Raw genomic sequence first — 17280 nt, forward strand, 5'->3', positions numbered from 1 at the left:
ATTTCTATTCCACTTTGAAATTTTAGGTGGTAATATTCATCATCTAAACCGGTGGTCTTCAACCTTGGGTCCCCAGATGTTTGTATGTTTGTTTGTTTATCTATAATAGTATTCCTATACAACCAACATTTCAGTGAGGTAAATGTGCATGCAATGCTCAGGTGTGTGCCAGTTCTTTTCACTTGATACATTCCCTTCCTGAAAATGCAACAGATTGCTGGCGATATCCATACCTTACCCTTTTCCTAGAATAATGCTTCACTTCAGAGTTTCTTCGCATGAATGGATCATTTCATGCATTACACTGAGGAAAACCCTCAGGCTTACACTCAACAAGCAGCTGCAATCAATCCAAGTTCCGTAAGAAGTATACCTGTGCACTACTCACGCTTTCCCCATGAAATAGCTAATTTCCGGCCAAAAGTAACTCCTCTTGGTAGAAAAACTGCTGGGGAGAAGATGTGAGGGGAGGGCAAGTAAGTGTTTCGCTCTCCCTCCTGCCTCCCCATGCTGCACTTTAAAACTCCCCCTACTGTCCTTTGCTTTAGAAGAATTTGGCATGACCTGTGTTAGGATGCACTACTGTCACCTATAGCTTTGCGCTAGGATCACTGAGGGAACAGTTAGTGTCTTCTATTGTTGCACTAAGCACTCCAGAAGATACTCCATCCTCCCTCCCATATACCTCCCTCAACTATGTCTGCAAGATGTGTGTTGATACGATCTTATAATGATTATTTAAAAGGCTCAGCCAGAACTGGCAACTACATCAAGATGTTCCCAGATCCCCAAGTTTAAAGAAACCCTTCAATATATTTCCAGTCCAGTGTTTATAATTTATTGACTGACCAATACAGATAACTTTGGTACACCAAGCAGTGTGACAGTGATTCACAAAGCATACAAAAAGGTTGTACTCCACAGAGCAGTGTGTCTGTGTAAACTCACTTCTGTTACAATAGTACGAGATCATGCTGTTGACAGGGAGAGCAGCTCCTCGCCTCATGGGGTTTGGTTCACAAGAAGTTATGACAAAGGAGGGCTAGGAGGTCCCAGCTGAAGGTAGGAGTGTTTTCAACATCACTGGTCTTCAGAGCTTTGTCCAGAGCAGTATGAAAACATGATTCCTACTACTTAAGGGAGTAGATTTCAGATAGTCCACAGGCTGAGCTTTTGTCTATCAACATACTTACACCATTTTGACTAGTGGGATGGATTTAAAATGTATGCAACCATGTTGCTGCTCAGATTTTAGTTTACAGTCCTATTCAACTGAAAATGGTTTATGGTAAAATGAAATAGGAACATTCATGCGGGGATGGTATTACATTTCCTAAAGGAAAGAAGAGCAGGTTTGTTGGAGCCAATGCACAAATGAATGGCAAGCAGAATTTCCTTGCAGATTTACAAAAAAAAAAAAAAAAAAAAGTAAACAGCATAGGCTCTGCTAACACCAATCCTTTCTCACATAAGAAGTGAGAAGGCAGCCTGGGTTCCAGCAATTCTCACAGCAGACAATTTCATTACAGGGGATCCTATACCTGTCTGCAAGTTGAAATCTCTCTGGCTTACCAAATCCACTTGCTCTCTTCATGAACAGAATTTCAGCACTTACAATGTTCCTTTACAGAAGATAACTGCACTGGCAGTCCTACTTGCAACACTTCTCTTGCTTCATCAGTTTCTTAGCCAACAGTATGGGCCCAAAATTTCTCAAATTCCCAGCATGTTTTAGTCAGAGGATAGTACTTTGTACTCACATCGTCAAGCCTCCTATCAGTGCCCAAGGCAAGCAGATTGTTGAATTCTCTCTCCATCACTTGTCGTGCCTGCAAAAAACATTAGATAAGCCAACAATAATTGTCTATCAAAACAAAAACAACACTAACAGTGCTGCCAAATTTCCAGTCATAGTAAATGAAATATTTCTTGAAAGTTGCTTTCTCTCCATGGAAAGGGCTATTGCCTTTATGTCCTGTTTGTAGTCTTCCCAAAGCAGCTGGTTAACCACTGTGGAGGAAAGGATGTTGGACTAGATAGACTTTCTGCCTTGTATGCACTTTGGGGCAAGTCATTCATTTCTCAGCTTCACTAGTTTGCCTTCAGTGAAATAGATGTTGTGCTGCTGGACAATTGTAGGGCCAAACAAGTGGTTGATGTTTGCTACTTCAATCCCAGCTCTGTAACTTAGTTTGTGGTGTAGGACAAATCACTTGTCTCCATCTATTCCAGAAATTTGTTTTTAACAGTGCACTGACAAATGCCTTTGGGAAGCTTATAAACAGGGAATGAAGACAACAGCACTATGTCATTCTGCCTGGCCAATAAACTGGGTGGCCGGGGTCTTCCATAGGTGAAGTCAGTAGGAACAGTGTTGGGGAAAATATACCAAATGAGGCACGTAGGGGAAGTAACTTAGCAGGGAAACTTGTAGACTCCTTATTTTTTGGAGATGCCAGCTGCCACTAATAAAAACACATCCAACTCAGATCTCTTTAAAAAGAAACATATAATGGTCATCCTAAAAACATCAGTTTCCTACCTGAGTATTCTGAGTGGGTATTTGTAACACAAGTGCCAGACTATTATAATCAAAATTTTCATCCAATGCTATGAGGGCTCCATGGACTCCACTCTCAACAATATTGTTTGCATACTCTCTAAGCCCAATAGACTGAATCCAGTGAATTACTTGATCATTGGTCCAAACCAACACATCTAGAAGGAAGTGAAGCCATACATTCAGGACAAAACACAACAATATTTAAGTCCACATAAGTTGGTTAAGAAAAAATAGAAAAAAAGCACAATGACTGATATATTGTTTAAAATTTGCAATGGAAGCCACAAGATTAAAAACAGACAGGTTATAGCATTTTCCTAAGCTTGCACCTATCAGTCACATTGCCCAAAGTGTAGCAGTCTCATTTGTTCACATTATCATACACCAAAAACAGAATGGTCAGAGCTCTAGCATTGAAGGAAGAAACCCCAGAAGGACAAAATTAAAATGCAGAACATAGAAGGCTGGTGCCCCAACCACGTAGTAAACATGAGCCAACCAATAAAGATAAATCCACAGAAAACTATAATGAAGAAATGCAGGTACTATCTGACTGAAACAGTTTTTCAGTGGCTGAAAAGCCTCTAGAAGTAATAGAAGTAGAGGAGATGCCAGCTTCCCCTTCTCTGCAACAGACAAATGTTGAGTTTGTAAAACAGCGCTGATGATGCCTCAAGAAAGGGAAGGCAAAATGGCATCAAGAGCTCAGTCTCATTGTCTTGTTCCTTTGAAGCCTGCCAGAAGCAGATCTCTTCATTGTTACCTACCTTTGATTTCATGCTGACTTTCCTCCCGCCTCCTCTCCAGCTCTTTTCTATCATAGTTTAGTCTTTTCAGGCACATGATACCATACTGCAGGCTTGTGCTGCAATGATACAATACAGCACTTATTTCAATGCATTTCAAACCAAAATCTTACTATTTGAAACATCATTTATTATATTTAATTGCAGCAATTATAACACACTGTGGGGAGGTTTGCAGCACTTGTGCCATGCCTCTGTGAGTCCTTGAAGGCTCAACCAGTGATAAGCAAGGTCTGAAGGTCTGTCTCCTCTCCCAGTGGACAGAGATAAAGCACAACTGTTGAGGGAGAGGTGTGGAATTGAGGGGGGAAGGAAGGAAGGAAGGAAGGAGAGGAAAAAGAAGCAGATGCAGGGGAAGCCCCACAGCATCTGGCCCTATTAAGAGCACAGTCAGGCATAGTCAGGAAAAGAAGAGAGTAGCTCCTTCTGTGTGAGTGTTGCAGATTTCCAAAAGCCTGACAGGTTTAAGGAGGGTGGCAACCACAAATCCTAAAAATCAAAAGGAAGCCTAAGACAGTGCTCTGGACTATTCAGCAGGGATAATCCTAACTGTGCCATCTAATTCCACACAAATAAGGCTTGAGAATGCACTGTAACCATCTCAGATCGCTATATAAACCACACAACGCAAAATGTGTTTCTGTCCACCCCCTCCCCAATTACTTATGCTAACAGGGGAAACTCTTCACATCTATTTCCAAAGGTTTTGTTGCTGTTTTTTAAGTCTGTGGCAAATATGCATAGCAATATATTGAAGTTTCATTGCAAATGATAACCACTGCACTCATCTCCTCTTCTGATTTAAGTATATTATAACGTGCAATTTCTAATACATATAGTAAACACACAAACCAACCTCAACTTCATCAGTGTGCTTCACTCCAAAAGAATAAACTGTATGTTTAGGTGAGATAAATTCAGATGGGGGTGGGACAGGGAATGAGCACATTAAACCATTCTTAAATTGGTTGCAAGAAATTCTAGTTTCCTGGGATGAAACAATAACCCTCCAAGAATTTGCTTACCGGTGGAAACTGTCCACCATCTTGAGGTGCACTCGAAGATCTTTCTTAGTCAGATGATCCAGCATTCGTGCATCCACAAGACACTCCATGAAATAGCTGCGATATTGTGGGAGACCCAGACTAGGAAGCCATTCATTCCCTATCCACTCATGATTCATGTCCCCATAAGCCAATGTCTTTGAAAGTAAAGAAGAAGAATGTAAGAGCAGGTCCCTCAGAAGCATTAACAGAATCCTATTGGGAAGTCTCAGAAATGTAATTTAGAATAATTTAATAAAGGTACAGTAATCTCATGTCTTGGATTTATCTTGATTGTTCATTGATGCCTTGATAATATATATACACTATTGCGTGTGATAATGATTATCACAAAGATGAAAGATTCTCATATTGTTGGTGATACCACATTGGCAAGTTGTCTGGATCAACCAGTGTCCTAAATATTGCATATCTTGAAAACCTTAATCATGAATAAAGCATACATAATCTGTGCTCCATTTTCAGCCCCTTGGGAAGAAATATACCACAAAATATAAGGAACAAAGCTGCAAAGTACTGTGCAGGGATCCTTCCTTACAAGCTCATTTGGATGCAGTGGCTTCTGGATCCTGCTATTAAGTCTAAAGACCTAGGGCAGTGGGCTCTATTATACATGCTTCCCACTGAAGCCAGTTAAGCCGTTCTCACTGAAGGGTTTGGATAAACTGAAGGGTTTGAATCTATCTCTACCCTATTATCTACTTTCAGACTTTCCAGTGATTGGGAAGAAACATTTGAAAAGAAAGGAAGCAGTGATGGCCTAGTCATGCATTCCAGAATTTTATTATGTCTGCCTTCTATTGGCAAAATGAGGACACATCTGATAAGGAAACAAAGGGCCACAGGTATTTGCTCCCTTTGCATAGGAATTTAGAGGTGTTCCAAATCTGGCTGAGAACAAGGAATACTAAAATTAATGTGGGGAACAGCAGTAAATCAATAGAGTAGATCTGTATGGTTTGCAAAACTAAAGGTGTAATGGAACTAGGTGAGGGGGTGAGAAATGAGAGCTCTCTTACATTATGGAAAGTTTTTTCTGTTTGGAGAAAACTGTATAGCATTAGTAATCAAGAAAGTGTAAGCAGGGTTAAGAGCATTCTTCATCTGTCTTCATTGAGAAAAGTCTTCCCAGCTTATTGAAACAAAACAAAACCAAAGCAAGGTGATATAATCAGATTAAGTGTCATTGTGGAATCAGTTTTGATGTGATCTGACCATTCACATAATTTTGTGTGTCTAAGCACAGTGGAAAAAGGCAAGATAATATACAAGTCTCACCTGTGCCCAACTGCCCTCCTCACTGTCCTAAATGTAACAATGCAGCATGTCAACAAAACAACAGGCAAAGTAAGTTATCACCATATGGGGGCTGACAATATTTAAGATACAAGCAGAGACTCCTTTATTATATTTTCATTTACTACATTTACATACCACCCTTTCGTCCAAAAAGCTCAAGGTGCAGCACATGGTTGTTCCCTTTCCATTTTATCCTCACAACTTTGTGAGGTAGAGTACGCTGAGAGAAAGTGACCAATCCAAGGTTACCCCAGTGGGTGGGGATTTGAACTCTGGTCTCCCAGGTCATAATCCAACACTCCAACCATTACACCACGGTGGTTCTCCAATGAGTGTAAAACAAAATAATCAGGATACTTTCACACACAGACCACACACATGGCACAAGCACAAATATGATTTCACTTTCAGGCTCTCATTCTTCAGCACGCATAACATGAGGGATCTCACTGTAGGCAATATTTTGAATCTCTCAATAATGAGCAGAAGAGTCATATTATACTGCACATGCCACCATAATGTTACATGACTCAAACAGAGTGGCATATTCAAAACTCAAGAGATAAATAACAGATGCTGCACTAAAGGAAGGAGCAGATGAAACTTCCTGGAGATTGATGGATTCATTGTTTATTAAATTTCTATATCACCATTCACACAGGGCAGTTTACAAAATAAAAACACAAAAGTGCACTGCATAGTAACAAAAACATTAGCATCCATTCTTAAAAGACTTATTAAAATGGGCAGTGTGAACGTAAGCACTGTTAGTAGATGGTTCCCTAAACTGGATGGAGGGGGGGTGGCCTGTTCTTGATGAAGCTACACTCCCTCTAAAGTAGTGGGTACGCAGGTTGAGGATACTTCTGGATCCATTGTCACTTGATGCTCAGGTGGCCTCAGGGGCATGGAGTGCCTTCCATCAGCTTTGGCTGGTGGCCCAGCTGCACCCCTATCTGGGATAACCTAACCTCTGTTGTCTATGCTCTGGTAACCTCTGGTAAACACCAAAGATGGCTCAAAGATTGTTGAAGCCTCAACAATACGAACAGTATCCTGAACAACAATACATTTTGTATTTTTATCAAAGAAGTGAATCACCTAGCCAAAATTGAACTAACCTCTTATCATGAGTAAAGTAAAGTGGTACCTCTGGTTGTGGACACGATCCGTTCCAGGGTGCCATTCGCACCCCGAAAAGTCTGCAACCAGAGCAGCGCTTCTGCACATGTGTGAAGCAAGATAGAGTGCTTCTGTGCATGCACGAAGTGTGCAGAATGCTTCTGCGCATGCGCAAACCATGTAGAACGCTTCTGCGCGTGCGGAAAAACCCGGAAGTAAACACTTCCAGTTTGCCATGTTCTTAACCCAAAAAAACGCAACATGAAGCACTTGCAAGAAGATGTACGACTGTATGCTGAAATAGGTATACTGTAGTATTAGTCCTGAAAAAACCTTAAATTTTGATTAGATGCAACATTATTTCCCTGCCTGTTTTTATGAGGATGAGATGGCAGGGATCTCAGACACTGAAGGACAAATTATACAAAGGAAACTATCACACAGAAGAAACTTGCCGTTTTGGTTGAAGTTGCCATAGTTTCCATCTCTTCGTGTGTCACCCAAACATTTCCAGATGACTAGGGGGAAAGATGAAATAAATTAATGAGAGGGGAAGGAACAACTGTGATCTTGTCAGTAAAGCATTTTAATCTAAAGTCATCTTAAATTAAACCATGGCTAATGTATGGGTGAAGATAGTTTTCAGTGGCTGTGGAAATGACAATAATGCTATGAAAAATCATGATCAATTTACATTAAAGAAAAAGATCCTGATTTTTTTGTACATTAAGTTCATTCAGAAAAATATTTGAGGCTTTTAAAGAACAAGACCTCCTTTCTTCCCAAATGGTAGACATTGTACCAAGCCATCTGAATGAATATGCAGTTCTCTTTAGAGTTTTCAACCATATTAGAAGACCTGTAATTGCAGCCCCGTATTTCCTGTGCCTCACTGCCCCACTTACTGTCTGCTCTGCCCCATTTCCTTCCACCTCCCCTGCTTGTGCCAAATTCTTGCATTAAGTCACCATGTCCTTTGCTTCTTCAGAAAAAGAAGAAGGGGGAAGGCGAGATCTCTCAGCATATGTTAGTTAGTCCTTATATTTCTACCTATTGCTACTTCTCACCCAGTAAGCAGGGAACTCAAAGCAAGAACGTGATTAAGTTTCTGAGAGAGCCAAGCACTCTTCAAATACAACCAATCCAGCTAGTGCCCTGGAAATAATGTTTGTTTATTAGATTTTTTTATCTGGCCCTTCCTTCCAAAAGGAGCTCAGGGCAGCAAACAAGAAAATAAAAAGTCAATTTTAATATTTTTAAACAAAACCTAAAATAATCACAACTAATATATCAAAGGTTGCCAAAAACAATAAGTTTTAGTATTCTTCAGCCCTCCCAAACCTGGGTGAACAGGAACAAGTTACTGTCACTAATTACAGGTACAAGTCTAGCACACCTAGCACTAGAACAGCTACAAGCCAGAGATAAGGTTGTTTTGAACTGTCTACTGGCAATGACAAAACAGGTGGGCAAGGTACAATACCTTTGAGCAATTTTACCTGCCATCTTGACAGAAAGGCTACAGGCTCCCACTACAGCCAACAAATAAGTATGTTAAGTTAAATGAACCCCTAGTGAAAGCCACTGGCTCTCACAAGGTGAAGTAAGGGCCAAGCCTTCTTGGATCAATTTTACCAGTTACACCTGAGGCACAAGATTTACCAAACTCTGACCACAAATGTTACCAGAATACAATATGCTAGCAACAGCCTGCACTACTCTGCCTCTCACTAAAAGGCTTTAGGCTTGGGTTTTATCCCTTTACGTTGGATGCAGAATGAGCAACTGCAGTTTTCTAGGCCACTTTGTTAATCTCAAGAATGCAATATGAAGCACTTACTGTCCTTGAAGTAGGTGGAGCTGAAGGGCTTGTTAGTGATACCATTTCCTGAATTGCCAAACGCAGTTTTAATCGGTGAAGAGCATTACTAATGCCAATCTCCCTCTGGATCTCTGTATCCGACAAGGCAGACATGATAGCACCACTCTTTACATTGGCTCTGCAGGCTGCAACATACCAGGCAGGCATGCCTACCCAAAGCTACAACACAGAAGGTCACAGGTGAGCTTATGTTTACATCTCTACTCAGATACTCATCCTTCCCCACAGCAGAATTATTGTTAAACCACTTTGTTAGTCTGAGAGTATTGATTGGGAGCAATAGGAGTGTTTTCTCACTATTGTGACAGTAGCCTTGGTCCAGTATTGGTAGCTTAATAAACAAAATAGAGAAAGAGGGAAGGGCAGGTTTTCTGCAAGAGAAAAAAGAAAGTTTTCCATTCCATCTTTCTAATTGTGGCTGCTTTTCCTAGTTCAATACAAACAAAGTGATGAAATTGACTCAAGCAGTTTCTGGTCTAGTCAATTTCACCACTCTAGAGTGAACTTCAGGTGCTTTTTTCTGTTTTAAAAGACTATACATCTATGCTTTCATGAAACAAATGGACTTTCTGTGTCTCAGAAAAGATCTAAAGCCCTGATATGTGACACATGGTAGCATTAAATTGTTTTGAAGAACAAATACAGGCTGCAATCGTATACCAACTTACTTAGAAGCTAGCTCTCATTGGGAATTCTGCATAGACATGTTTAAGAATGCATTGCAAATCTAATTAAAATTTTCTCAGCAACACACCTGCTGAAACTGGCAGAGGCAAATACAACAAATAAATAGATGAATAATTGGGAGGCTGAAGCCATTATTGAAGATAGGAACCAGGCTGCAATTTATCTCCTGGTGGGAAATTAAAAGGCAGCTGCTTTAAATTAACAACACAATACTGTACCATTGATATGCAACTTCAAATAGGTTAGCTAAAAATATATTCTAATTTAGGGACACAGTTTTAAAGAAGATGCGAAAATTAATTTCAATGTGTGGTAGAGAGTCTGGTTGTTTGAAAAAACACTAAGTCAAATATTTGAAATAAATGGTAAATAGCCTGTCTACAAAAGGCCAAAGTCATCTACTAGATACCATTAATCATCTGAAGAGCTTGAGGCAGGCTTACCTCCAACCAGGAGACTACAGTTGGGCCATCCCACTGAGCAAAGGGAATGCCCCTTCTTCGAGCATCTTCCAAAAGTTCATGTCTGGAAGGAGAAGCAGTAAGCAGTAATACAACCATTTTCTTGCTAGCTAGCTGTGAACTCAACAGTTCAGAGCCAGTAATTTATAAACTGATATTAAAAAATTACACTGTTTTCAGTCCTAACAAGTGGTTTACATTTTTTTTTAAATCAAGTAGCAAACAATACAGTTAAAACCTTGAAATAAAAATGAGAAGAATGAAAACCTCCAGTCATATATTAGACACCATTAGAAACCACATAGAGTGTGTTCACTGCCCATTTAAATGCCACCTGGAATGGGGCTAGTTTTACCTCCCTTGGGAGAGAATTCCATGAGCTACCTTAATAAACCATAGATTTAAAAAGATAAACAATACTCTCTTGCAGAGTGTAGCTGCAAGAAAGTAACTAGAGTCACTTACAGACCAAGTGTGATCGTTCTAATAGGGCTGGCTGGTGCCCCACATAAGAATTTACCCTGGCATACCTCCCAGAATCCTCTGCACCACACAAAGATTCTGTGTTCAATGTACAAATAAATGTTCTCTGAAGTAGTATGTTTAAACAACATATCTGAAGGCAATACTAAAGCAGGCATTCTCACTTTTTTTTGAGCCGTCGGTCTTTTTCTGCTTGAGCTCCTAGTTTGCCAAGACCAAGAGAGTCCTGTATGTTTATCTCTGAATCTGTCAACATAACTGAGAAACACAATAGATAAAGAATTAGATTAGATTGTGACTCACAAGTGATAGGGCCTCCAAAAGCTAAAAATAAGCTAATTTATCTACCCAACAAATATTTTGCATCATTTTCCCAGTTGTTGCATTTCCTTTGCTACCAAGAACTTAACTATGACTTAGTGTTACATGTGAATACAGGCAGTTTCAACTGATCATCAAGCCATCAACTTTATTATCTGCTCCGCATCTCCAGAATCCACTTTGGCTACAAACCTACACACAGTTGGACTGCTAAAATCACGCTGATTTCCATATGCTTTAAGCAGCCCAAATTCAGATGGGCTGCAGTGTTTGCTTTTAGTGCCTTGTATGGATCTCCACAGTTTTTGTGCTGCCTGCTCCTCATCCCCACTGATTCACCTGTCCTCATTTCCTCCCTTATTTGCACTGTGCTACTTACTTACTTACATGGGCACCATATAAAGATGATCCACACCAGTACTAAAGGGAAATATAATCTGAGTCTTACAATAATTCAGGGAAAAGGTATAACTGGCATAGCGTCCTGATCTTATCACTTAAAATCATGGAATCATAGAATTGTAGAGTTGAAAGGGATGCTGAGGATCATCTAGTCTAACCCCCTGCAATGCAGGAATATGTAGCTATCCCATACGGGGATCAAACCTGCAACCTTGGTGTTATCAGCACTGCACTCTAACCAACTGAGCTATCCAGGCTGACATCTATTTTTCCTTTTTACTAAGGGTGGGTGAGAGAAAAAAGGAGTGCACCCTATCCAAAATGGTCAGCTGCCCCAGAAACCTTTCTTTAGAAGGAGTGAAGAGAGTCAAAGACCTTGCCCAGTAGCGCCTTCTCTGCTGAGCTGGATCAAGCGTCCTTTCTCTTTCTTTCCAAACAAGCGCCCAATAGAAGATTTGATGCCTTTCCTTTTGGAACCTTTGTGCAGAGAATCCTGGCTGCTGTTACTGCTGCTGGGATTACTTGCTTGGTCCTCTAAAAAGCTAAAGGGTGTGGAAGAAACAGCAATATATTCAGTCTGTCAGCATCTACAATGAAGTAAATACCATTGCCCTCTTGGAGTCAGTCCCATTTCTTCTTTTTACAAAAAACACCCCCTATACATTTCACAGTGAACTGTTCAGTCACTCCCTGTTTGGGAGGACAGCAGTCAGATTCCACATGTGCCAAATGACTGGGGATAAGAAAACGGGAGAAAGACAGAAAATGGAGTTCTGTCTATGGAAGGGTGGTGAACCTCCACAGACCTAATTAAGCCTGACACATGTCCCTATTTGGCCATGAAGCCATTCCCCATGGCCACTTGCCCCACACCTGATGTTGTATGTGACATCAGGTGTGGGTCGGATGTAGACATGCCTACAAAAGAAGGATCAGAAATTTAAAGTGAGCTCCCAAGTGAGCTCTGCAAGCAGGGCTGAACGGCTCTGACAGGGAGCCCTATCAGGTTGGCTACACTAGAGAGTTCCCTATTGGAAATTCCCTAGCATAACCAAGGGAGGAAACAGTTTTCATTCAAATTGCTTCCTCCAAATATAGCATTTTTTCCTCTGCTTCCTCCAAAAGGGGCTCCCTGAATCTGCCAGCTACAGCATCCTCCTCTGAACACTGACAGCTGTCAACCACCAGACATCATTATGTCCGACTGTCAAAGTTGGCCTGCACGGGTATGGGAATTAGGAATCTGGCTCACTAGTTGGATCCAGTCCCCCATCCCAAGTGTAAAGGGATGTGTTATTCTTTCAAATACAGGGAATGATAGTTATCAGAAAGACCCTAGAAATTCCCTATGGACAAGTCTTAGAAAACATCAGTCTTCCATTTCTGAACAACTTTGCCTTCATGGGAAGTTAAGAGGAACAAAGAGAAGATAACAGCCAACAGTCTGGAGAAGAGCCAACCTATCACCTGGCATAGATCCCCACCCTTCTTAGGAATTAAACAGAGACTCTTACTGCCTTCGGAAGTCTCACTGCCTTTGTGACATCCGCAGTCATTAAAACAATCACCACACACATCTCAAATTCACACCTACTTGCATGCCATGCAATCAAGGAGCAAAGAACTAACATACTAACAGGCCAGAAAGCAAAAGGCCAAGAACAAAGTTGTGGGCATATAAGGGTGAGATATATCACTGACCCAACCACTCAATACAGCTGATGTTATAGCCACATTTTCATGACCATTCCTGTCATTTAATGGACATTTCAGTGATTAGATGTAATGTTCCAATTTGTTGTTGTTTAGTCGTGTCTGACTTTTCGTGACCCCATGGACCAGAGCACTCCAGGCACTCCTGTCTTCCACTGCCTCCGGCAATTTGGTCAAACCCATGTTGGTAGCTTCGAGAACACTGTCCAACCATATCGTCCTCTGTCGTCCCCTTCTCTTTGTGCCTTCAATGTTCCAATTATGCCTCATCAATCCCTTACTAGGAGTTTTCTCCACAAAGGAAAGGTCAGATCATCTACAGGACATTCTGAAGAGCTATTGCCATCTATCTTTGAAGGAGCTCAAAGGAATGAAAAGTGCATGCTTGGGTTTCTAACAGCTAGTTGCAGATTGCAATACACATTTAATTCTGGTACCTTTCTCATCAGAATTGGGACACAAAATCAGCTTTAGACACAGGAAACTTTTGTAGATTTTGATCAAGTATGTACTTTATTCTGCAACACCAATGTGACACTCTCCTAACTGAATTGGAAAAGATTTCGGATTACCTTTCCATAACCTCTAATCCAACCTCTGATCCATCTGTCAATGTAACTGAACATACAGTAGTACACTACTGGCTACCTACAATAGGCGGAGCCCCTCCTCCCCTCTCTTGTCAGCCCCCTATACCTCTTGCCTTCCTCCTGGCTCAGAGCAGGATGTCCAAGCTTCTCCAGCCGCAGTGTCCTGGGTGAGGAAGGAGGAGAAGTCTCACATTTTATGGTGGTTTTATCTTCTCGACTCTCATCTCGACCAGCTGGTGACTGAACAAATAAGGGGAGGTCAGAGTGCAGATCCCTGTCCAAGCACCTCCCTCCCATCTCTATCTCACTCACCATCAGCATAGCTCACCTGCCAGTTCAATTAAAGGAGAAGGTGGAACAGGGTCACATGCATTTTCGGGGGCTGCTGCTCACTGCATGCCCTAATCCAAAGGCCTGGATGTCTGAGTGACAATTATCAGTGTCACTTGGAGTGATGTAGCCCTAATGGGAGGGAATGGAGCCCAATAACAGCAGGAAGGAGGAGACAGGTTGTGACCCATCACCATCGTAGCAACAAGGAAAGCAGCCTCTGCCTTCCCAAGGCCTATGCTCTAACTTAGAAGCAACACATATACAGAGCTGCTTTTGAGTCTGACCATTCAAACTGCACAGATCTCTGAAGAAGGTATGTGTTGTCATCATTTAGATGATCATATTTCCATCTGGTACCATCGGGTCCAAAGTAGCTTCCCACTGTTATAAGGGTCATCCTTGAAGTATCCTTCCATAGTATGTTGTCCACAACTGGGAGCAGGCAATTTACTGCCTAAGCCAAGGAACAATCCTCAATCAGCACTATCCAAAGATTGACAGGAGGGTGAACATGTACCCTGCTTAAGCCTCCTTTGCAACAGCAATTGAAGGGGCAGGCTTAAAGAGCACTGCATGCACTAAGTCAAGGTGAGAGAAAAGTGGTAAACATAAGCTAAGCATGTGCCAAAATAATGTATTGTTCTCACAGACCCTGGTGTGCAGCAAAGCAGCCTCTTACGGTCTCTTAGAAATATGACACAATTCTCAATATTATGATTTTCTTAAGACTTCCATTTCTATCATGCTGAACTATAAACAGGAAGTCAAGGGAAACTGCTTTGCCTTCCCCAAAGCATTCTCCTTAAAGTAAATAGAATCTGACACTACAAGCAAGATCTAAGCACCCAAACAGAGGGAGTAAACATGCTTCTAGAGACATAAGGCATAGCCACTGGGACAGGAGGTGGGTGGAGAGAATACACGCTACTGTTTAAACAGGAGTCATCTCCAAACTCATTTGCACTGAACAAATCACAGGCAGGCACTGAAGCTGAACACAAAGACAGATAAAAATGAAGAAGCGGGTGAAAGCATGCGGGGAATGTTAGGGGTATGCTGCTGCACACTACCATAGCCAGCCAGGCTGCAATTATGCTATTCATCATGTAGAGTGGGTTTTGAATGCAAAATTGGTAGTTTGTGGGGGGTTTTTTAGAATCCTAAAGCTGTGTATGGAGATATTTTTTCAGAAGCAAAAGGAACACTTCCTTGTGTTAAGGGCACTCAAAGATAGAGCCCAAATCCTACACCAATAGTGGAAAATAATTGGCCAAGCTAGATGGATGTGGGGGGGGGTCATTATGAGGAAGAGCCACTTTGCCACCATTTAAGAAGGTTAAACAGGGCAAGCACATCCTGCCAAAATAAAATGGGTTTGTGGATTTCTCCCACCAATACGTTTTTTACTTGATGGAGAATTGGTTCTTTTTTCTTGGTTCTCCATGTTTTAAGCTCTACACAAGCACTGCAACACTGCAATGAAGAAGTGCTTCCTGAGAAGAATTATTTTTAAAGAACTAAATTCAACACACATTCCCCCACAAGCTCCTTGTCATCAGTAATGCCATAGCTACTGTATGCTAAGGATTGTGAGGCTTAGAATTGGGAACTTCAGGGTACAAGGCTGGAGACTGGTCCAGTGAAGTTCCATGGGTTGTGCTAAGGCTACAGAGGGAAACAGGGGTGTGCATCAGTCTCTGCCCAGGCATAGGCAAACTCGGCCCTCCAGATGTTTTGAGACTACAATTCCCATCATCCCTGACCACTGGTCCTGTTAGCTAGGGATGATGGGAGGACTTCTGCCTTTGATTGAACAAAATAGTATATTCCATTTACTGTACCTCAGGCTTCAATTCTCTTCTTCTTCTCGGACTACTGATGTCTGGGACCCCTGAGCCAGAGAATACATCCTCCAGGTTTAGTTATGGCCACAAACCAGTTCTAGCCTCAACCTGACAATCTCTAATCTAGTGCCTCTGACAGCCATACAACCAGCACAGCAGTTTCAGGGAACTGTCTGAAGTGCACAATTTAGGTATTGGGGAAATGGAAACAAAGTTTGAGTGGAAATGTTTGTATCCACTGTAATTAATAGATGGCAAGGTTTTCTTCCTTTCTCAACTGAAGATGTTGCCTGTGCACGGCCCAGAAATCACATTTTTAATCTATCATAGGTTAACCATTATGTACTTTGAGGAGGTGCACAGACTTGAGAAAACTACATTAGCAATGTATGCGTAGCACAGCATAGCGACTTATCATAGATTAAGGTCCTCTTATGCACTTTATTTTTAGAATAAATAATGACACAGTCATGGTGGGTAGAGTTATGATGTTTGTCAGTGATGTTACAGACACTGACCAATATGAATCTACAATGATATTTGCATAGCTACACCACTCTATAAACTGCAATATATGTTCCAGCAGAAAAGCACATTCAATAGATCTTGGTTTGAGTGCAGGGTATCTTGGTTGAAGACCACTGGATCCTCAGCAACAAACTCAGTAATAGCAGTGTATTTACTGCTTGGCATACAATTATCTATATAGCATTTACATGGAGAACCAAATAGTACCTGTGACTACAGCTACAGGATAAACTTTCATCAGCATCTTGAATGTCTCACCTTAAGCCAACTATAACAACAAATAATTGAAATTTCCTATGCAAAGATTCTTGTTTAAAGCATTTTCAGTGTAACTATATTTTACAGATGAATACAGTTGCTAGGTTGCAATCTAAAAAATTTGATTTTACATTTATCATTAACAGCATTAGCAGAGGGAAACTGTCCTGCAGCCCTGCTTCTGACGATTCCTCCTCTGATCTTCCTGTTGTAGAAGATTGTAATACTCCATTACAGCACACAAAGGAGGAAGGTACACAGAAGACAAAAGTGAAATCAGATTCTCCAGGTTGCAACTTGGCAGCCCTAAGGAAGAATTTAGCCAGTTCTCTGCTTTTTGTGTGCAAACGTAACATGAAGGCTGTCAACATCAACCCTGCTGTGTGGGAATCCCTTGCAGAAGACCACAGTGCCTGGAGACAGGTTATTATGTCATGTAGCCACAGCAGTGACTAGAAGGAGAATGATGGCTGCGAGGAGCGCAGAGAGAAGAAACACCATGGTGCATCTGCAGCAGCAAAATTGGACGCCTTCATCTGCCCCAGCTGCAACAAAATGGGTCTCTCCCATATTGGTCTCTACAGCCATAGCAGGTGCTATAACTCTCCAATGGTTTGACTTCACCCCCAAAGGCGCACTCCTTCATTGTCTCCTGAGACAGATGCCAACAACATTTTGTGGAAGCAATGAAGGTAGTATAAGCAAGTTAAGAGTCCCTACCTAAAACAACTCAATATTTTGTAACCTCCACCACTTCTCTTTTCAGCATACACAGGTTTCCCACAATAAAGCCAGCTCCACTATGCTAGTGCACTAGTCCTGCTTGACAATAGTTATGACAGGGTTAGCGAGGGAGCAGAAGGGCAACGAGGTTACAGAAGTGGAACAAGAATACACATAAAAGAGAAAATAAACCAATACACT

At 41.4% G+C, this 17280-nt stretch overlaps 1 protein-coding gene across 9 annotated transcripts in view; it reads right to left on the bottom strand.

Moving 5' to 3' along the window:
• PPFIA4 (PPFI scaffold protein A4) overlaps positions 1–17280 on the bottom strand; it is a 108458-nt gene that overhangs the window by 11619 nt on the left and 79559 nt on the right. For 6 of the 9 annotated variants that reach the window (XM_077929125.1, XM_028734702.2, XM_077929123.1 and 3 more), the window contains 11 exons: positions 13500–13633; positions 11466–11632; positions 10532–10625; positions 9867–9948; positions 8695–8895; positions 7310–7372; positions 5712–5738; positions 4395–4570; positions 3331–3428; positions 2543–2718; positions 1761–1829 (listed from right to left, as the gene is read on the bottom strand). In XM_077929125.1, coding sequence (XP_077785251.1) covers positions 1761–1829; positions 2543–2718; positions 3331–3428; positions 4395–4570; positions 5712–5738; positions 7310–7372; positions 8695–8895; positions 9867–9948; positions 10532–10625; positions 11466–11632; positions 13500–13633 — 1287 coding nt within the window. The remainder of the gene's footprint in view (positions 1–1760; positions 1830–2542; positions 2719–3330; positions 3429–4394; positions 4571–5711; positions 5739–7309; positions 7373–8694; positions 8896–9866; positions 9949–10531; positions 10626–11465; positions 11633–13499; positions 13634–17280) is intronic. The other 3 variants (XM_077929126.1, XM_077929124.1, XM_028734701.2) reach the window with 1 other exon arrangement.

This window comes from Podarcis muralis, chromosome 5, assembly GCF_964188315.1.
Source record: "Podarcis muralis chromosome 5, rPodMur119.hap1.1, whole genome shotgun sequence".
Classification (NCBI taxonomy): domain Eukaryota; kingdom Metazoa; phylum Chordata; class Lepidosauria; order Squamata; family Lacertidae; genus Podarcis; species Podarcis muralis.